Source organism: Theropithecus gelada, chromosome 12, assembly GCF_003255815.1.
Source record: "Theropithecus gelada isolate Dixy chromosome 12, Tgel_1.0, whole genome shotgun sequence".
Classification (NCBI taxonomy): Eukaryota; Metazoa; Chordata; class Mammalia; order Primates; family Cercopithecidae; genus Theropithecus; species Theropithecus gelada.
This window is the reverse complement of record NC_037680.1, coordinates 91054518-91077121: the sequence shown is the minus strand read 5'-3', so window position 1 is coordinate 91077121 and position 22604 is coordinate 91054518. Positions and strand designations below refer to the sequence as shown.

Genomic DNA, 22604 nt, shown 5'->3' with positions numbered 1-22604 from the left:
TATTGTATATTTCAAAATAGCTGGAAGAGGTGTCTTAAAATGTCCCCAACACATAGCAATGATAAACGCTAGTGGCGATGAATATCCTGAATACACTGAGTTGGTCATTACACATTCCATGCATTTGACAATATATTAAATGTATACCATAAATATGTGCAAATATATTGGTTAAAAAATGAGAAAGCTGAAATTATGTAGAATCAAAATATTAAAAATTTACTAAGGGGATATTATTAACAACTTTATGACCATAAATTCAGCAGCTTAGATAAAATGGTATAATTCTTTAAAGATACAAACTTCCAAAGCTAACTCATGGTTATAAGTATAAAATAATTTAAAAATCTTTTTTACGAAGGAAACAAATTCAGATAGTATCATAGGTCATTGGTGAATTCTATCAAACATTTAACATATATATGTATACTTATTCTATACAAACTCTTCCAGAAAATTGAATAAGAGAGACTATATTCCTAATTCATTCTATGCTGACAAACAATATCTTGATACCCAAACATGATAAATGCATCAACAGAAAAGAAAACTATAAATATGCCTCATAAACTTAGATGACCAATTTTTAAACAAAATTTTGGCAAATCAAATTCGACCTTATATAAAAAGGATAGTACCTTTTGAACAAGTGCAGTTTATCTCAGGAATGCAAAGGTGACTTAGGCCGGGCGTTGTGGCTCACGCCTGCAATCCCAGCACTTTGGGAGGACAAGGTGGGCAGATCACAAGGTCAGGAGATCGAGACCATCCTGGCTCAGACAGTGAAACCCCATCTCTACTAAAAATACAAAAAATTAGCTAGGTGTGGTGGTGGATGCCTGTAGTCCCAGCTACTCGGGAGGCTGAGGCAGGAGAATGGCGTGAACCCAGGAGGTGGAGGTTGCAGTGAGCCGAGATTGTGCCACTGCACTCCAGCCTGGGCAACATAGTGAGACTCCGTCTCAAAAAAAAAAAAAAAAAAATTGAAAATCAATCAATGTAATTCAGTATATTAGTAAACTAACATAAAGCCCACATGATTATCTCAATAGACACACAAAAATCCTTTAAGAAAATCCAACACCAATTCCTGATTAAAAACAAAACAAAACAAAAAATATAAAATCATAGTAAAGCACTACTAGCAGGGGACTTTTTCAAACCGGTAACAAGCATCTATGAAAAACCTATGAATAAAATCATACTTAGGACCGAATGATTATCCTACAAGATCAGAACAACAAAGTATGTATAGTTTTTACCATCTCTGCTCAACATTGTGTGGGATGTTCTAAAAAGCACAAAAGAAAAAAAAAAAATCCAAATTGGTAAGGAAGTAATAGAACTGTCTTTATTCACAGACAACATGATTGTCTATGTGGAAAATTCAACTGAATCTACATACACACGTATAAAAAAGCTACTAGATCCAATAGTTGAGTTTAACAACATTTCAGAACCCTAGATAAATATACAAATATCAATTTTGTTTCTACATTCTAGTATCAAATAGTCAGAAAATCTTTAAAAATGCATACTAACTACAAGTGTATCTAAAAGGTGAGGTGCAGTGGCTCACTCCTGTAATTCTAGCACTTTGGGAGGCAGAGGCGGGTGGATTGCCTGAGCTCAGGAGTTCGAGACCTGCCTGGGCAACAAGGTGAAACCCCATCTCTACTAAAATACAAAACATTAGCTGGGTGTGGCAGCACATGCCTGTAATCTCAGCTACTTGGGAGGCTGAGACAGGAGAAGTGCTTGAACCTGGGAGGCAGAGGTTGTAGTGAGCCAAGATTGCACCACTGCACTACAGCCTGGGCAATGGAGCGAGACTCCATCTCAAAAAAAAAAAAAAAAAAAAAAAAAAAAAAGATTCTTCGGGACAAAACTGAGCAAAGATGTGAAAGGCCTGTACATTGAAAACTACAAAATAGTGCTGGGAGAAATTAAGGAAGAACTAAGTAAATGGGGAGACATACCATATTCATGAATTGGAAGACTCAGTATTGTTAAGATGCTAATTTTCCTCAAATGGGTGTATAGAGTCAATGAAATACCAATTAAAATTCCAATATACCTTTATGGGTGGAGATAGAAATTGATAAACTGATTCTAAACTTCAGGTAGAAAAGCAAAGAACCTAGAACAGCTAAACAACTTTGGTAAAACAGAATACAGGGTTCAGAAATTATTGCATTTGTATATAAGCATAGACAACTGATTTTTAATAATGATACAAATGCAATTCAGTGGAGAAGGAGTAGTTTTCTTGGCAAATGGTGCTAAAGCAATTGGATATTCATGTTTTAAAAAAGAAAAGACCTTCAATCAGTTTGTTGCATCATATTCACAAATTAATTCGAAATGAATCATGGACATAAATGAAAACCTGAAACTAAAATACTTCTATTAATAGGAGAAAACATAGAAAAAATATTTTTTTGACCAAGAGTTAGGTCAAGATTTCTTAGTTACAACCAAAAGCACAATTCATACAAGAAATATTGATAAATTATACTTTATTGTAATTAAAAACTGCTCTCCCAAAGACATTGTGAAAGGGATGAAAAGACATGCCATAGACTGGTGGGAAATAGTTGCAAAGCATATGTCTCGTAAAGGACTTGTCTACAGAGTATATAAAGAACTCTCCAAACTCAATAAAAACAAGCTAATAAAAAAATGAGCAAATGAGTTGAACAGACATTTCACCAAAGAAGATACACAAGTGGAAACATATCATATGAAAAGACACTAATCCTCACTAGTCATTAGGAAAATGCAACTTAACACCACAATGACAGAGCAATACATGTTTACTAGAATAGCTAAAATTAAGCAAGACTGGTAATTCCAAGCATTGGTGAGAATGTGAAGAAACTGGAAGTCCCATTTTTATGGAAATTTGAAATGGTTGAGCCATTTTGAGACACTTTGGCATTTCAAAAAAAGTTACCTATACATCTACAATATGATCTAGGATTCCACTCCTAGGCATATTCAAAAAAGTATCCATACGAAGTCTTCTGTTTAGTTTCAGCAGCTTTATTTGTAATAATCTAAAACTAGAAACAACCTAGATGTCCATCAACAAGTGAATAGATATACTGTGGTATAGGTATGTGATGAAGTAGTTAAAAAGGAATGAACTATTGATACATGCCACAGCATGTATGAATCTCAAAATAATTATGCTGAATGAAGGAAGCTAGATGAAAGAGAGTAGAGACTAGCCTGGGGAACATGGCAAAAACCCGTCTTTACAAAAAATTAGCCAGGCATAGTGGTGTGCATCTGTAGTCCCAGCTACTGGGAGGCTGAGGTGGGAGGATCATCTGAACCCAGGAGGTTGAGGTTACAGTGAGCTATGATTGTGCCACTGCACTCCAGCCTGGGTGACACAGCGAGACCCTGCCATGCACACAAACACAAAGCCAAAAACAAAAAACAAAAGAGTGCGTACTGAATGATTCCATTTATACAAAGTGCTAGAAAACGCAAATTGATGTACAAGGACTGAAAGCAGAACAGAGATTGCCTGGAATGGTATGGGGCAGAGAAGGACTGGAGGGAAGAATTACCAAGGAGCTTGAAGGAAGTTTTAGGAGTGATGAATATATTATTATCTTGATTATGACAATAATTTCACAGGTATACACGTCAAAGCAGGAAATTTTAAAAATGTACATTTCATTTAATGTTAATTATATCTCAATAGAACTGTTTAAAAATGAAAATTTTTAAATAAAATCATGACATAAAATTTTATTAATAGTTGCCATGACTCATATCCAGAAAGAATGTTACTTGAAACAATCACTTCTTTATAATACATCAGTAAAGAAGACTCTGATGAATGACAAAGGAATTAGCAACCATTATTCATTTCACATTGCCTTTCCTTTCATTATTGTGCCTCCTTGAGAGACTTTTGCTGCCTTTAAAAATCGGTTGAATTTACCTCTCAATGCTCATGACTTTGTTATTAAAAAATGCCATGAGCCTTAAGAATAGCCATTCTTGGCAGCTTAACCTGAATACTATCTCCCTGGTATCGCCTACCTATTTCCACTTCTAGTCCCCGGAGGACTTTCCTTTGCCCCTACTGGGATTTAGCATTCATAGATCTTCTCCAACCCAGGTGGCCTTGCTTTGACTCTTGGGCATTTTGGGGTCTGATCCTTCCTTTCCAGCCTTATCTTTCTTGTTGTCCTAGTAGAACATTCTCACATGTAGTCATTGGATGACAATTATTTCAGCTTTTACTCCCCCCACCCCCACCCCCACCCCCACCCACTTATCCTTCCTTAGGAAGGATTTTTAGAACGAATTTCTTAATATTAGCATCTAAAAAGAAGGATATGTTTCTTGACCTTTGAGCAACAGAATTTCTGGAGGTCTTGTTAAGACATGGAATGTGGCTCCCACCCCCAAATTTTCTGATTGAAAAAAATCTAGGATGGATTCAGAAATTTGCATTTTAAACTAGCTCCTACCTAATACTGATGCTGCTGGTCTGGGACTACGTTTTAGGAACTACTGATTAAGAACACAGGCTTTGAAATTTGATAGAGTGTGGTTCAAATCTCAGCAATCTATCCTAGGGCAATTTACTTATTTTAGCTCAGCTTCAGCTTCCTCCTTCACAAATTAGTAATTATAATTATTTCCTCTTTATAGGACTGTTGTAAAGGTTAAATATGTTAATGCCTTCAAGTACCTAAACACATCAGGGCTTAATAAACAAGAACTAGTGTTACTCTTAGTAGTTATATTAATTATCATTAGACCCGTCATTGAGAAAACATGTGAAAAGGGCAACTATTCCCTTCGGCAGGTGTCATCAGCAGAGATCCTTTCCCATCCCGCTCTCCCAGCACCCATTGCCCCCTGACTCATCCTACAGGCGTCTCTCCCAGAAGCCCTCTATTCTCTGGGTCAGGATTCTCCTGCTGTCTCCCTGTCATCCAGGGTTTGCTCTTCCCCATGTTCCAACTAATTGGGTCCATATTTTATGACTTAGTCATATGATTAACAAAAGAATGTTCCACATTGGGAAAATATGTGTAACTAAACTGGTGTGTTTCATACCTGATGTTCCAACTATTTCCTTCAAATTTTTAGTGACATTCATTATGCAAATTTTAGAAGGAGAAGGAATTGGAGTGTGAAAGTATTTTGGAATCTGCGTGGGTACCTAGACACATACTGTGATAGGCTAGAAGGGTCACCATAGTGATGGGTTGAACAGCTTTTCTGTCCCTCTCTGATGACACTCCATAGGGGGCTGATTACTTCACTCAGCTAAGACCGGACTCTTGCACTTACTATAAGTTAAAACAGAATCTAATGAAGATTTTGCCATCAGCCTGCAGGACTTCTGGCTTGAAAGGCTCAGGTGCTTTTCCCTTCACTGCAGCTTTCCTCCAGGGTTCCTTGTCATTGTCATCTTTCCCCATTCTCAAAGGAGTCATCACATCTAATCCAAAGACACCAATAATCCTATACCTTAAACACATGAATCAGTGCTCAGTGCCCTGCATCTTGCCTCTATTTCAAATCCTAATACAGAAAGTTCGAGCAGGAGGCTTTCAAAATTTGGACATGACACTGCCAACTATCTAATTATTTAACAACACGGGAAAGTAACCGAGCTCAGCCTTCCAGAATGCAGATATATTGCTTTAGGGACCTTTCTGCAAAACATATGAAAGTAACGGGTAAAAAGAAGGAAAGACTCGGGGTTGTCTAGTTATCCACCCTGACAAGCAGTAGCATTTACGGCTGCTCTTTCCTATCACCTTGTACAAATGAAGCACATGTAAGCAAAATAAGTGTGCATGCAGGAACTTCCTATTTCCCCTTTCTCAACTGAGGGGCATCCAACCATAAATATATTTCAAAAGAGGTTTAACATTTCTGATAGATTGATTTGAAGCAGCTCAGAGCTACATTTAAATATCAGAGGTCTTGCTGCAAGGGCTTCCTGCCACCGCCACAGCAATTCTTGGAGGATTTCCCAATCACCACATGTCAAAAGAGGTATTGGTTGCAAGTTTCCTTTGTTCGCATTTTATGCCATATTTCTGACTTATTTTTAAGTCGCATAATGTAATATCTAGAATTAGCTATTATCCCCTACAATCAATTTTTTTCTCCCACTGCTCTGATATCAAGGCACATTTTCTTTGTTTCTTGTCTTCACATTAAATTCTGTTGATTTTACCAAAATGTTTCAGATCACATATTTGGTCAATTCTCATGGCTTTCCAACCTCTTAAAAAGTCCAATCAACCCCCTATGCTATGTTATCTGAGATGGACAGAAAATCTGCTCAATACTTCTAGCCTACCACAGTATATATCTAGGTACCCACACACATTCAAAAATACTCTCACACTCGCAATCCCTTTCCCTTCTACAGTTTGCATAATGAATGCCACTAAACATTTGAGGGAAATAGCTGGGACATCAGGTATTAAACACACCAGTTTAGTTACATATATTTTCCCAAGGTGGAGCATTTTGGGGTTAATCAGATGACTAGTCATATAATACAGCCCCAATTCGTTGGAATGTGGGGAAGAGCAAACCTTGGATGATGGGGGGGCAGGAGGAGGGTTCTGGCCCATAGAGGGGAAGACACCTAGGATAGGTGCCTGTAGGATGAGTCAGAGGACAATGAGTGCTGGGAGAATAGGGTGGAAAGGGATGTTTGTTGATGGTACCTGCTGAGGGGACAGCTGCCCTTTTCACATGTTTTCTCAATGGCTGGTCTAATGATAATTAACGTAACTATTAAGTAACACTAGCTCTTGTTTATTAAGCCCTGATATGTTTCAGGTGCTTTGCAGACATTACCATACTTTATCTTTAGAATTTGATAAATATATCATTGAGAATGATACTGGGTAATGTATAACATGAATTTTGCACTAAAGTGACCCACACATTACATGAAGTCTGTTCTTAATAAACAACTTTAGGTATCCATAGTGAGATTATGAAACAGTAAAAGTTCAAGCTAGACTTTGTTTCCCCTGGCAATCCGTCTATCTTTTCTAGATCATCTGGCTCTGCCTCCTATCAATTAATGCGTGCAGGCTAATCTTAGGGGAAACTAAACCAAACTTAATTAGAAAAGTAATCTTCTGAGAAGCACCTTCCTTCCCACTAAGCAATGCATCCTAAACTCTCCATGTGAAGGTTGTTCTGTATGAAATAGAAAACAAATGCATTTCAAAAGGTAATTAAAAATAGCTCAAATAATCAGACTTCTTATTTAATTACAACTATATTGAAGATACAATATGGGTGTGCGTGGATTCATTTATTCACAAACATATGTATTTGCATCTGCAATATGTTGTACATAGTAAGAATAAAACTGTGAAAAAATAGATAGAAATCCTTGCTTTCATGGGGTTTACCCTTGTGTCCTGAGGAGGGGAGACCAGCAAGTCAATAGGTAACATAGTTATTTATGTGGCAGTAGGTATGGTGGAGAACAATAAAGCAGCAAAATGGAGTGGTCGGTGGTGACTTGGGTTGTTAACTCACAGCTCATAGAACCATATGGGGATCACAGTCCAGGGTTTGAGGGATGCCCTGGTGGTCCTGGGCTTCTTGTAGGGTCTGAGACAAGCAGGGAAAAAAGGCCATTACAAGATCAGTCCCAAGATTACCAAGCCAGGCAGTGAGGGTAAGACAGTGACTGTTGGGAAAGGAGGGGTTAGGATCTTTTCAGGAGCACCCAGAGTTCTGGGGTTCCTTCTTCAACAATGATGTGGAGATGCAAAGGCCCAGGAAGGTTTAGACTGAGGGAATATGAGACTCTGTGCCTGAGGAATCTGAACTTTAGAGTCTCTTGTTCCGGATGTGTAAAACTTCCGAGGAATATAGAGGGATAACCTCCTAGAGGCCTTCTAGGCTCATCTTGCCTGAACTCTTTTGAAGGCATTTAAATTTAAGGATGAAGAACACACCACAGCTTTGTTTTTATTTTAGTCAGCCTGCACAAAGGTTACACAAACCTGTGCAGGGAATGGTGGTGGGGTGGTAGGGCACAGTTGGCACTGGGATTCCAATTCCCTGAAAAGTTTAGGCTATTACATCCCAATGCTGATGTGAAGTGAAGAAGTGAATGTAACTTCCTAGTATGTCTACAACAGAGAGGAGGTTTAGATGAAGCTAGGCTGTGTGCCTTAATTTGTGCCTTCAGTGTGAGCAGTGACCACTTGATCTCTGGGTACCTCTGAGAGAGAGATGGATGTCTGGGCTCTGTGAAGAAGAGCTTGGGGGTCGCTGTGGACTGGAGACTCACCATTCCTGAGACTGAGGAGTTGCATTGCACTTTCAGTGAGGCTCTCCCATAGCCAGCGGTTTGAACCTCTCTGGAGAGCTATTTCTAGGTATTCATGAATCTTGGCAACAGTGACTGCCTTGACTTCCCAGTCAGACCCCACCGCATTTAATTCTGAAACTATATCCAACTTCCAAGGTGATCCCAGTTTCCCATTTTCTACCATGCACACTTCACAGAGGTGTTTTATTAGAGAGTCTGTCTACAATCCTAGAAAACAGGAATATTCTATAAAAACCATAAGTGAAGAGAGGTTCAAGAATGAGACAGGAAGGAAGTTTAAGAATAATTCTCAGGGATGCACTCAACCGCATGCCTTGCTACTGTTTTTGAGTCCGATTATCTCCAAGATTATATGAATGTTTATGAAAAAATTTCCATATGTATGTGTTCAACACCCTTCCATCAGTCTCTCAAGCTTCCTGCAGAGTGGGTTACTGAACATTAAAGTACTGCATACCGCTTGAAGAAGTGCATGCAACTTCCTAATGTGTCTGTTTTCAAGGGAGAAAATATGTGTTTTGTCAGAGGACTGGACTCAACATTTCAAACATTTACGTAGGGAAAAAATAGTCCCCAAGTGTTTTCCATATCTTAAGTGAGAAACACAGAAAACATTCAAAATTTTGCACATTACCCTTCCTTTCTGCATTTTCTCGAAGACCAGGGAGCCCTGATAATTCTAGAAGCAACATGATTAGCAGGCAATGAATGTGGCATTAATTTTTATTGTGTCAACATTGTAAAATAATACTTCTAAAATCTAATTTGCTGATGAATTAAGAGGGAATCCTGTTGGTATAAGAGAATATAAACATAAACATTTTCTTTCATATTTTGGAGGAAGCTTTATGAAAGGAATAGGAAATTATTGTTTGTGGCTTATTAAAATAGCTATTTATAATTACTCTGTTTTGACATCTAGTTTATAAGAATATGATAATTCTGACCTTCAGTTGTAGAGATGCAGGCTTTGAAACTGCCTTTCATAGGACATGCTTGCATCATGAACTGCTTCGGGGGCTCTGCAGCCAACGTATGTGTGCAGCTGCCAGAAAATGTTTCATGTTCAGTGTGTTTGTTTCATGTCTGTTATGCTTATCACTAATTGTCTACCTAAAAAGAAGTGAGAACATACTAAATTAAAGTGAACAATTTGCACCCAATTCTCAAATTTAAAAAGCTGGTTTTTCACATAGTTTCATAAAAATGTAAATGGATATATTTAAGTGAATATTTTAGCAATTTCCCTAATAGTTGCATAAAATGGTCAATGAGGCTTTCTAAATGCTTTGAAAAGAATCTCATAGTTACAGGTGTTGACAAGTCAAGTGGCAGAAATTATTTGTTGGTTAATTAGTTTATAGAGTACAAATTTTAATAAGTCATAGTATAATTTCTAATAAGGAACATGCTATTGATTGCTTTTTTAATAAAAGAAATAATTACATCATCGGTTATAAATTCTATTTTCTCTTTTAATAGTAATTTTAAATCACAAGGATAATATGGATTTGTTGCAGGAAATTTAGAAAATACAGGCTTGTCAAAGGAAGAAAATAAAAATTATTAGCATGTAGATTTATATCATATAGAGTTAAGCAGTACTAATATTCTGAAGTATTTCATTCTAGTCTTTTTCCTATACATGTATTTTATTTTTACTAAAAATAGGTCTCTCTCTATATGACCTATAACTATATATATGTATGTACATATATATAGTTTCTGGCTCATTAGTTTAATATTATAAACATATTTGTGAGGGAAATGCTTTTTTTTCTATAATGTTACTTAAAATGCTTTCTTAGTAGTACCTATAGATATACTGTGGTTTCTTTAAACAATCACTTTATTCTTGAATATTTAGGTTTCAGTTTTTCCAAGTCGTTGCTATTATCAAAGAACTTTATAACAACTATATTCATATACATCATTTAAAATTCTTACCTCATTATTTTTGATCAATTTTTTAAAATGTCATTGTCGCATTAAAGGTTCATACATTTTTACTACTGTTCAGAGAGCATATATCATTTATACTTTTATCAGTAGTGTGTGAGAATGCTTGCTACATTTTACCTTTCCTAAATTAGATGTTATCTTATTTATATTTTTTTGTTTATTTTTCTTAACCTAACTACTGAGCATGGTAGCAATCTTCTTTTAATATGTGAAAAAACTTATAGAGGAAATTATATGTTACTTATACAATTTTTCTTTTAGAAACTATTTGCTTTTATGATTAGGAAGAGCTTCCCTATTCTCAGAACAAGTTAATATTTACAGTATTTTCAACATACCTTCATGATTTTATTTTTTAGATTTATAATTTTAATCCAACTTAATTTTTTTATCTTTTTATATAATAGGTAAGGTAGTAATGTAATTTCACTTTTTTTAAAAAATGAACTTTTCTAGAACAATACATTCTCTCACCAGATATTTGGATGTCACCTTAATTGTATACTAAATTGTAATACACACATGGGTTACTTTTTTAGATTCTAGTCACTTCTGTTTATTTCTGTTCCCATAGCACATTGGTTAAAATTACATTTTATATATTAATACAGCTGGTAGGTTGAATTTTCCCATGCCCCAAATGCATTTTTTCATGTATTTAAAATTTTCACAAGAAATGTTTATTTTGTCAACTTATTTAAAAAGTTACATCCCATAGAAAATTGTATAGAATTTCTGTTTAATTTATTGTTAGATAACCTAATACATTTGAGTTTTTACATTTAGAAACCTGATTTGTTTCCTTATTATTTTTAATGGTTTTAATAAACTTTGTGGCTTTTGTAAAATATGTATCCCCCCAAATTAATGTTTATTCATTTTCTCTGGAATGTCTTTTGTAGTTTTTGGCCCATTTTAAAAATAGAGTCATTGATCTTTTTAAAACAATCAATTCTAAGAGCTCTTTCTATATGAGAATTATGGGATAAAGTAGGTATTAAATTGTTTCTCCTGATTAACTACCCAGTTTTCCAGCACGGTTTGTTCTACAAACCTACTTTCTGCCGTTGATGTGAAGTACAACTTCATCGCATACCAAATTTTCATATGTAGTTAGGTCTGTTAAACTTTCTATTATATTTTATTGATATCTCTGCATCATTCACTAGTGCCAAAATTTTCTTTTAATACATATATGTTTAATACATATATTTAAATACATATATTTAATACATATATTTTATATGTTTGTGTGTGTGTGTATATATATGTTTTGACATCTGCACATTCATTTTGTACCATTATCTCACTAAATTCTCTTGTTTATAGTAGTTTTTTGCCAATTTTCTTGGGGCTTTCGAGAATACAATCTCATATCATCTGCAAATAGTGACATTTTTACCTCCTTCTTTCTAATTTTCCTCTTCTGAATTCTCTTTTCTAATTACATTAGCTAGTATGGATGTATTCATCTATCTATCTATCTGAAATGTAAAATAATAGTAGACATCCTTGTCTATACCTGACTTTATCGGGAGAATGTCTTGAGTGTTTACCTACTAAACATAATTCTGGCCTTTTAGGCTGAGGTAGATATATTTTTACCATGCAAAAATTGTCCACTTCAGTCTTGTTTTATCAAGAATATTTGTCACTACTTTTTGCGTATTCATGTATAATGTCATTTTATAGAAATGATAACATGCTCTTTCTCCTCAATTTACTAACAAGGCAAATTATACTAATGGGGTTCATAATATTGAACTATCTTTGCAGATCCCTACTAAATCCCACTTGGTTAGGTTGTGTAATTATTTTAATCTGCTGCTAGCTTCTGTTTGCTAACAAAATATACAATGCCTTTCTCACAATCTCTGAAAATCCAGTTTCTTCATGACTTTTTCTTTTTTCTTTTTTTTTTTTTTTGAGACGGAGTCTTGTTCTGTCACCCAGGCTGGAGTGCAAGGGCGTGATCTTGGCTCACTGCAACCTCCGCCTCCTGGGTTGAAGCAATTCTTCTGCCTTAGCCTCCTGAGTAGCTGGGATTACAGGCACACACCACACAGTTTTTTTCTTTTAGTAGATACTGGGTTTCACCATGTTGGCCAGGCTGGTGTCAAATTCCTGACCTTGTGATCTGCCCACTACAGCTTCCCAGTGTGCTGGGCTTACAGGCGAGAGCCACCACACCCGGCCTTTTCATGACTTTGATAGAAAAACTCAGGTGAGATTAAACCCTGACCTGAGATGATATTAGACTCTTCATTATATTTATCCAGTCTCCTTAGTATCATTATTACATATTTTGTTGCAGAAATGTTCATGTAATTGATTGAAGAATGCTTTCCTAGACCACTAGTAATATATCATACAATATATGAACTGCATTTCCTCTGTAAAATCTAGAACTCAGGGATTTAGATCGAGGATTTTGTAATGGTATTTTATTTAAGATTTCTCCATTAGTAATCATAAGCAAGGTAGCTTTTTAGCTTCATTTTTTCAGTTTGCAATCTTTGGTTTGTATCAATATTATACACCATTTAAAAAAAGAAAGCTTTTTTCTTGCCTTTTCTCTAGAAAAATTTCAATAAAATTAGGATTTTTTTCTTCAAATGTTTGATAAAATATTTTAAATTATAAAAATATAGATTTGTAAAAATTATTTAACAAAGAGGCCTGTGAAATAAAATATCAAATTTCCCTGCTTCTAGATTCTTACTTCCACTTCTTACTTCCTCTTCTGATCACTGGATTACTGTTAAAAATTTGGTGTGTATTCTTTCAGAACTTTATCAATGCAACATGCAAAAATTAAAAGGGGTTTAAAAATAATCTAATTTGATTTTGTAGTGAGATAATAATTTTTGTATTTTGTGAAACTTTGTATTTTGTATGTGAACTACCTGTTCACATCTTTCTATTGTTTTTATTGTTAATTCGTAAATATTTAATGTTTTAAAGACGTTAGCTCTTTTCTCTACTTTCTCACTTCTGCCTAAAACTAATCATCGAATCATTATTAACATTCTATTATGTAGCCACTTACCTTTTTTCCTTTACACATACAAACTCAATATCTATTTTAAATGGTATCTTATTGGCCGGGCACAGTGGCTCACATCTGTAATCCCAGCACTTTGGGAGGCTGAGGTGGGAGGATCACTAGTCAGGAGTTCAAGACTAGCCTGGCCAACACAGTGAAACCCCCTCTCTACTAAAAATACAAAACTTAGCCGGGCATGGTAGCGGGTGCCTGTAATCCCAGTTACTTGGGAGGCTGAGGCAGGACAATCGCTTGAACCCAGGAGGCAAAGGTTGCAGTGAGCCGAGATGATGCCACTGAACTCCAGCCTGGGTAACAGAACTAGACTCTGTCTCAAAATAAAATAAAATAAGGTTTTTATTTTATTATAAGATACATATTTATCTTATTTTAAATTATGTAACATAAAATGTACACATTAGATATATAGTATACATTATATTACATACAAAATGATATGTATTCTTCTATACAGTTTTTGCTTTATTTTACCTGGCAGTAAAAAATATCAGTAGTCTTTTAAAAGGCTGTTTTTATTTAATTACCCCGGTGAAGAATTATTAGGTTTTCTACCAACTTTTCACTCTTAAAATGGCATGAATGTGGGACAAAGTACAAAAGGTGAAACTGCTGACTTTCAGTGATGTAAACATTTTGAAAGAAAGTGTCTTGTTAAAAGTTTATAACATTTTCTCCACTCTTTCTTAACTCTTCTCAACTCTTTCTTTTTTGCCGAAATGAGGCACCACCAATCCCACATTATCATCAATAAAAAATTGGCTTCCTATTTTTTTTTATTTCTATCTCCTTATCCTTTTGGTGATTATTATATATTTTTATATATTTATTAGACAATTCATTTTCTTATGTAAATTTCCTTTATTTGCTCTTTGCCCATTTCCTTCCCTATAGAATTGTTTTCCTTTCTCATTTATTTTAAGGAGCTCTTTGTATATTAGAGATATTAACAATTTTTTTTTGGCAAATATGTTCTCCCAAGGACCTTTAGAAGGTATTGGGTGGCTGTGAAGTCCCTTCTCTTTCTTATTTGTGCATGGCTCATCCCCTTTGTTGTCCCCTTCTTTTCTATTAATATTTGCCCTTTTGCCTAGTTTATTTTCTGCTTTTTTGCATCACTACTAAACTAGAAGAGAGTGAGGGACATAGAATTAAATATTTGAACAGGGCTTGTGACTTTTAGTTGAAAGGAACTGAAAACTTAATGTGTATACAGGATTTTGTAGGAGCGTTCTGTCTTTTCAAATTTTTCATGGGGTAACATTTCCTGCTGAGCCTTGAATAATGACTGACTGTATATTCCAGTGAAAACACAGAACTCACTGCCATACCAGCTAATGAAATGTAAAAAATGCAGTCTGTCATTTGGATGCTCCAATGATCAAATATTTTGATAACTGACTACATATTTTATTTTTTAATGCAGAGATTCAGCATTCTATAACTATGGATTCTTAATGACTTGGGACAAAAATATTAGCATGTATGAACAACTGAAGAATGGAATGAGTGGCTGCAGAGCAAGAGTTTGAAATTAATATTAATTCACATACAAAAATAAATGATGGGTATTCTTAGCTATATGTATATAATATATACTTAACAGCCACATTACTAGTCAAATTTATGATCAGTGTCCAAATGTTTGAAATATTTCTGTGACATTCCAAGCCATAATGTTTTCTTTAAACAGATGCTGTGCTAAATTATTTTTTTCATACCATAAAAACAAAAATCCATAAAGAGTGCTCATTAATTCACATGGAAAGGCCTGGGGCTGAGAGATAGGTCAAAGTAACACAATCTTAGGGAAAGAAAAACAGTCTGAAAATGTCATATTTTTCAGGAAGGCATTTGTATTGCTAGCTCTTGGAGCTGTGTAAAGGAAAGAGAAACAAACGCTTAATATTTTTAGAAACAATAAATTCCTACGTCAATCCCAATTCTCATCAAATAAAAAATTACTCTCATCTTTTTCCTCCTATTATGAGTCTTACATAGACTCTGTCCAGTCATTCATATCTTTCCTTAGTGTTTTTATTTTATTCAGGCTACATTGATAGACTATTCTTGGTGCTGAACTAATTTTAATATGAATGGATTACTGTATATTTTATAGTTTGGGTATAGTCATTGATAACCATTGAAAATCTTGTTTATGGTAATCACTGAGACAAGACAATTTAAAACTCTCTTCTTTATACAATTAGAGAAAATTCCTGGAAATACTTGTTCTTAAATTTATTCTTAAAATTATATTATCAAGAATAAAGACATGGTACCATTATTTAGGGAGTAGATTTCCCTGCACTTTATAATATTAAAATATTTATTTCTAAAGATACTTGTTTATTTTCATTGGTAAAGTGTTTTACAGAAAAAATTGTTATGCTTCTTTGTTTTGTTTGCTCTTAAATATCAAAACAAATATTTCTATGTTAGCTGAATGTGGAGTTACAAGGTTTGGTGTGATGGATTCTATCACATTCAAAAGTTTATATCTTTAATATAAAGTTTATATCATATTTTAAAAGTTTTATAACTTTAATGCCTTGTGCTTTTGGCAAGTTGTAATTCAGGAAGGCAGAAAAATCAATTTTAATATGAAAAAAGAAAGTATTTGACAGCCAAGATAATCAGCATTTATGCAAACTGAAAATTACTTGCCCGCCAAAACAACCATTTGTGAAGATTTAAGAAAATATAGAAAATGTTATGACTGTTTATAAGTTAAAATTCATTGCGTCTACCTTGAATCCATAGGATATATTTTTAGCTTATTGTTGTTTTTAAAAAATCTATGAACATAGCAACTATATTTAAAATAGTTTACACTATAATGGGCATATTTATTATGGTTATAGTTAATAATCATATATAATGAGATAGACTTAAATCATGTGTTGGAAATTTAAGTTATTCCAGTTATGCTGTCATAATAAACATTTATTTTTTCTCCAAGTCTTCTATATGTCATTTGTCTCTTTCTCTTTTCTGGGCTAGGCTTAGAATAAGAGCCAATAAAACCTGGGATTCAATCTGTCTTCTCAATAAAATTATTGGTACCATTGGTGGTCATAGGAGTCTTCAGTGGTTCTTTATATACTCTTCTTTGGCAATGATTATACTTTAGTTTTGGGGCATATATGACTAGCGGCATTTAATAACAAAAAGATAACATCTCATAATGTTATATTACAACCAGTCCTTCCACTAATTTAAATTCAGATTCATTATCTTTATTTAAGAAAAGCAAATTTGTTTGGAAGTACCAAGAGGGAACAGAAGTGGCCATTTCACAGTGCTTCATGATTTAAAAAAATCAGAAAACTTAACTAATATACCTTGTGTACTTAGCATCTGTTTATCAGAAATACCAGTGGTTACTAATTAATTAACTGATTGAACAAATAAAGTCTATTCATTATACACTTTTGTACAAAGAGGATTTCATTTGGAGAAAAATTTCTACTCTGACATGATTGAGAGAAAAAGGATAATCTTGGGCGACATCAAATTAAGTGTGACTAGTTTGTAGTGGCTGATTTAACATATGACATAGACATTAACTCTGGGTATATTGTGGGCTTTAGTGTAGGATCGCTAGAAGGATGTGATAGATGCATGTGTAAAAACTATATTTTAAACATATGCATTACATGTTCTAATTCTACGAGTATGCTGGAAGTGTCTAGACAATAAATTTTAACTATAACCATAATTGTGAGACAAAGCTAAAAGTGAGACAAAGCTAAAAGTGCGACAAAGCTAACCAGAGCCACCTGGGGAAGGAAAGAGCCTCAAGGACTTGTTTACACAGTTGTTTCTAGGGGAAAAAAGAAAAAAAAAAAATGCGGTCTTCAGTCCAAGACCTGTCAATCCAATTTTTAAAGATTGATTAGGTAGCTGAGTTTTTCTTCCTTTTATCCTTGGAGAAAATGAAAAATAACACTTTCTCTTCTACTTTAGACTCACCATTCATATACTTTATGACAGTTTGGTCTCACCTGAGCCATCTCTTCTCTAGGACAAATTATGCTAACTCTTTCTGTCTGTCCCCATAGGTCCTATTTTTCAACCATTAAATCATCTTATTGTTCTTTCTTGTATCTTTTCCAGTTTCTTCAGTCCCTTTAAAATTTTGAAGTCTTAAATTTAATATCTTTGCATATATTTATGTTAGATGAGTTAGAACTTTAGGAGCGTTATTTCTTCCTGCTAAGTGAGAGAGACGGTCACTATGACAGGTAGATTGGAGAAAGGAGATAAGAAGAAAAAGAGAAGCCAGATGAGCAACTTAATATTCAAGTTATTGGATTTCTATGATCAGAAATAGCAAAACCTGTGTCTGGAAAATGTCACAAAGGTTTTTAATAAGTCCTTTGGAAGATACCAAAACACAAAAAATTATCAGAAACAACCAGAGCTACTTAAAAAATCTTTCAAAAAGATTTTTTTATCTTTTATAAAAGATAAAAGATACCTTTATGCTTATTTTTACTAATTATCCTTCTGTAAAGGAAAAGATTAGTAAGTGAGCTCCAAATTCAGAGCAAAAAATAACAGAGAAAGATGGCCACTGCCAACTCAAGAAAAGGGACAGGAATTTAGCATGAGAGTGAGTAAGCTTATCTTAATTAGGGGCTAGAACCATTTTTCAAGCAATATTATTGACAGAGGGAACATTTGTGGAGTGTGGCCTAGTAAAGAATTATTTTTTCCTTTTTGGTAGTACATGGTCACAAGGCAAAGTGCGCTATTGGCTCTGTTTATGCACTGTCTTGGGTTTATAGCATTGCATTGTCTTCTCTGCAGCATCATGTTGATTTGGGGTGATTAGGATATTATAGTTGGTTCAACCTCTCCATTCCATGAGGGACAAAAAGGAAACTATAATGTTGTAAATAAAAGAAGTTTCCCTCTGTAGCAGTTACTGTGAGAGAATAGTTCCACTATAATAAAAACCTTGAATAAAAGCCCTAAACTTTTTATTACTTCAATTTAAGTGCATTGATAATTTTATTTACTATTTCTTGAATTTTATATTTAACTTTAAACCTAAGGTCTTATCTATGTTCAAAACAAAATACCTGGCTTTTACCCTACTCTATATCCTGGGTCATGTACCACAAAATGGGGTGAACTGCTCCATTGGCTCTACAAAAGAGAGGAATGCAGTCACTACAAAAGGATGGTACTGTGTTCTTTCCAATATCCTCCTTTTAAATCAACACGAAATAATAGGAATCACAACAAAGTCAGCTTACAACAGCTTTAATTCCCCAAATGGAAAGCTGCACGATAAACCCACTGCAGCTTTATTTTCACTTTAAGGTGGGATAAAACTATACATCCGCCATGCCCATATTGGAAAGCCACAGGCAGATCTTAGAGGGCTCTTGCATTGAATGGTGTGCAGTAGTGAGATATTTGTATTTTGTGCTAACCCCTCTTCGAAAGCTAATGCAGTGTGGTCTTACCATTTTTGCAGACAGGACAACATTGTTCTGGTTCATAGACTGGGTTGACACACTCAGGAACTGCGCAGTCTGCTACAACACAGTGAACTTCATTGCTGGGCTCACAGCGACACCATTCACATGGAGAGGGCTAGGAACAAATCTAAAATTAGCCCCTTTTCTCCTATAACTTAATGCTTGCACATTCATATGCTGTCAGAAGACAAAACATCAGTGCTTATTATTTTGGCTTTACTGTATTAATTCCATTTACCATGTCTATGATCATTCTCCCCCGGTGAAAGGCAACCTAGATACCCAAGCCACAGTGGATTACAACCTGCACTCGGGATGCTGTGAACAAGTAAAGCACCTGTTTATGACTTTTCCTATATCTTATGTTCCTACTTTCCAGAGAAATATTTGCATAACTAATATGTCATCTCCTGGTTTGTTTTCCAGATGTACTGATTGCTCTGACCTCCTCTGGTAAATAGGCATTCTACTGGAACATGTAAGATAATTTTTGCCATCTGTCATTTTATTCTTCTTGAGAAAGGAGAATTACTGAGAAACAAGAAAATGGTAAGTGGACATCTGTACCCTTTGTGTGAACTCTTTTTCAAGCTAACTTAGACTCTAAATGGCATTTTTCAATGTGAATATTAGAGAAGATTGCATTTAGGAACCAAACATCCAGGTACTGCCTCTTGAAAGATTCAGTGAATACCTTTCATCTTGCCTGCTTGCTTTTATGAATGAACAAATCGACTGGCTTAAAAAGCCACTATGTAAGAGTCAAAGACTCTAAAAATGGAACTAAAAATGATAATTAAGGGAAAAAAATTAAGCATCAGAAAGGAACATTTGTTTTTGCAGTACTTACCGACCGAGAGTGTTTGGAATTTTCTGTTTCCTTTCTAGAAACTGCCTATGGCACAAATAATCTAAAGCAGGGGCCACCCTCTGACTTTCTCATCCTTTGTAAGTTCTATCTCTACTTTTCTCATGGAACAGAAGTTTAAAATTCTGGAATGAAAATTTGGAGGTGTCAGAAGTCATACAATGTCCGCACTTTTCAAATCAAGCCATTTGTTCTTAGAAAGTTCTGCCTCCAATCTGATGCCACAGATCCTCACCTGCAAACTGTGCTAATTAAAGCCCTCTTCCCTTGTTTCAGTGACTACTGTCCAAAACCCTTGTCAGCTCTTATTTCTTCCCTGGATCTGACAATCTGTGTAATATCAATGCTTCTTAACTCGGGCAGTCTGTAGGTGTAGATGGCAACCCTTCAACTAATTATTTTAAAAATTCATTTTGTTTTTGCTTTTTGCTTGGAGAATGAAAGCCTAACTTTAAATTACTTTGCTTTCAAATTTAGTATGAACAAAACAATTAGCCATAGGATCTGTGGTAAAGTATTGCTATTTGTTAACATGATCAATACATTTTTGAAGTGTGCAGTTAAAGTCTTTACCATGTGGTGAGTTGTGTTTAAAGATTTCAGAGAAATCTATTGCATTCTCAGGTTGAGATTTTTCTGATGCTTTTCTGCTAAATAATCTCAGCAAATTAAGAAAAAGATTAGAATCTACAGTACATTATTTAATGGAGAAAATTAGCAAATAAGAGATGGAAACTCTTGTTGCTCTTTTGCTCCTTATTTTGCAAACCTCATTGTGATATCTAAAATTCCCAAGCAAATTTGTCAGAATTTTCCCCTTTCCTTGGTTAATTACAAGGAAGTATTTTCACATGGCCTTCTGAAATGCAGCAAAGACTTGAACTGTATTTACTGCCAATATGGGGAAAAAAGGAAGCCACTAGTATAGTCCTTTCCCCACAGCTAGCATTGTTTATTCTTTCTGGTTTCATTCTTGTTGAAGGAAGGACTGGTTTGTACAACTCTAGTGAACTGATTCAGGGAATAAAAATTCTGAAGAGAATCCCAATTTTCAAATTCAAAATGTTTACTTCAAAATGACTATAGTCTTTAAGAAAGATTTGTTGAACGATTAGATTCCCAACTCTGATGAGGAACATCATTCTAATGTAAACACTGGCATTGTGCTAAGCAATTTTCCTATATTTACTCACTTATTTCTTGTAATAATTCTATGAAGCAAGACTTGTTTTTATCTTCATCTCACAGATGAGGAAATTGACTGAGAAAGGTTTAATAGCTTTCCCAGGGCCTATGGTAGTAAGAAGCAAAGGCAGGATTTGAATCCAGTAGCCTAACTGCTATAATGGACTGCCACTTGGTAACAAGAATCACCATTCTGTGTACTGATGCTCTCGCTAAGAAAGAGAAGTCCATTAACTTGGGTGTTTGGTGCATAATGAGATCATTATGGAAACTTAGAGCTTTTTAACTTTCTACAAATGTGAGTTAGAAAACTGTAGTTGCCAAAGTTAGGTGGCCACAAGGGTTGCATTCTTGGGGACCTCAGCATCTTCAAGCTTTGGAGCCTGGTAAGTAGATGTGCAGGCATCTGGAGAAGTGTTAACAGGTAATAATTCAGTAAAGACCAATAAAGCATTGGAAACTGAGAAATATTCTGACGAAGAGCTAAGACAACAAGGCTTAGTGATAAGAGTATATCTGATTCTTTGAAGAGGGTTTGAATAGTAAAAAACATAAATGAGAAAAGTAAAAACATCACATTAATCATTGGTGGCTTCTCACCCTGCCCTGAACTTGGCTTTATTTATGTACTGTACGCCATCCCTTTCTGACTCAGAATCTCTTATATGCATGTGATTTCCTCTTCTGTTTTCATTAAATTGTTTTTACAAATGATCTGTCTCTATTTTAGCGCACTTTTTCTCGTGTCAAGCCTCCATGTGCCCCTCTGATCCCGCTGTAAACACTCAATCAAATGTAACCCATCGACCTCACGCTAGAACCCCTTTCCATCCTCTCCAGACGTGCCAAGCCTCTTTCCTTTCATAATCTTACAATTCCGGAACTATTGTTGTCCTCTTGCTCAACTTGACTTTCTCCATTGCCCCTGCCTGCCCCTGCATTTGTAAAAAGATATTGCTTGAACAGGAATAAGTTACTAGGAGTGTGCAGGGTGCTACTTTGACATTAAGTTTAAAAATACTTCCCACTTACAGTATAAAACTCATGGTACTTTGGATAAATCTTTACATCTTAAGCATTGAGCTGGTTACAGATTTCCTTGTATTGGGTTGTTCCGTGTTGAAAACTATAGATTAAACTTGAAAATGTCCCTGTAAAACCAAAGGTTAAAGAATAAAGCTATCCTTAGAGAAACAGAGAATGCCAAAACAAATACCTGGAAAAATTATTTCTACTAGCATTTTTTAAGAAGAACATGTGAAATTATGACTAGTGCATGGCTTTTGCCAGCTAGAGATTGGTAAGTATGGTGATTGAATTATACCATCCTAAAATTTTATACAAGAAAACTCTTTTTTCTAAGAAACCTCACAGAACACTTTATTTCTATGCACTCTTTAGAAAATAAAGTAACATTCACTCACTTACTACTGTTTTTTTTTGTTTGTTTGTTTGTTTTTTTACTTTAGCATGCATTTTTATTTGTGAGAAGTGGCATAGCATATTGATTAAAGGCATAAGTTCTTAGGTTAAAGTATCTGCTTATAAATCCTCAACCCATCACTTGCTACCTATGTGATATCAGACGAATTACTTACTACTTGCAATCCTCAGTTAATGGCATAATAATAATCATCACTCACCTATGTTGTACAAATGAGAAAA

General features: G+C 34.9%; 1 protein-coding gene across 2 annotated transcripts in view; it reads right to left on the bottom strand.

Annotated features, from left to right (window-relative positions):
- The window catches only part of VWC2L (von Willebrand factor C domain containing protein 2 like), a 168571-nt gene that overhangs the window by 122583 nt on the left and 23384 nt on the right, over nt 1-22604 (bottom strand). Inside the window, exon 3 of one of the 2 annotated variants that reach the window (XM_025405124.1) lies at nt 18872-19001. The exons of the other annotated variant lie outside the window; for it this stretch is intronic. Coding sequence (XP_025260909.1) covers nt 18872-19001 — 130 coding nt within the window. The remainder of the gene's footprint in view (nt 1-18871; nt 19002-22604) is intronic. 2 annotated transcript variants of the gene reach the window in all.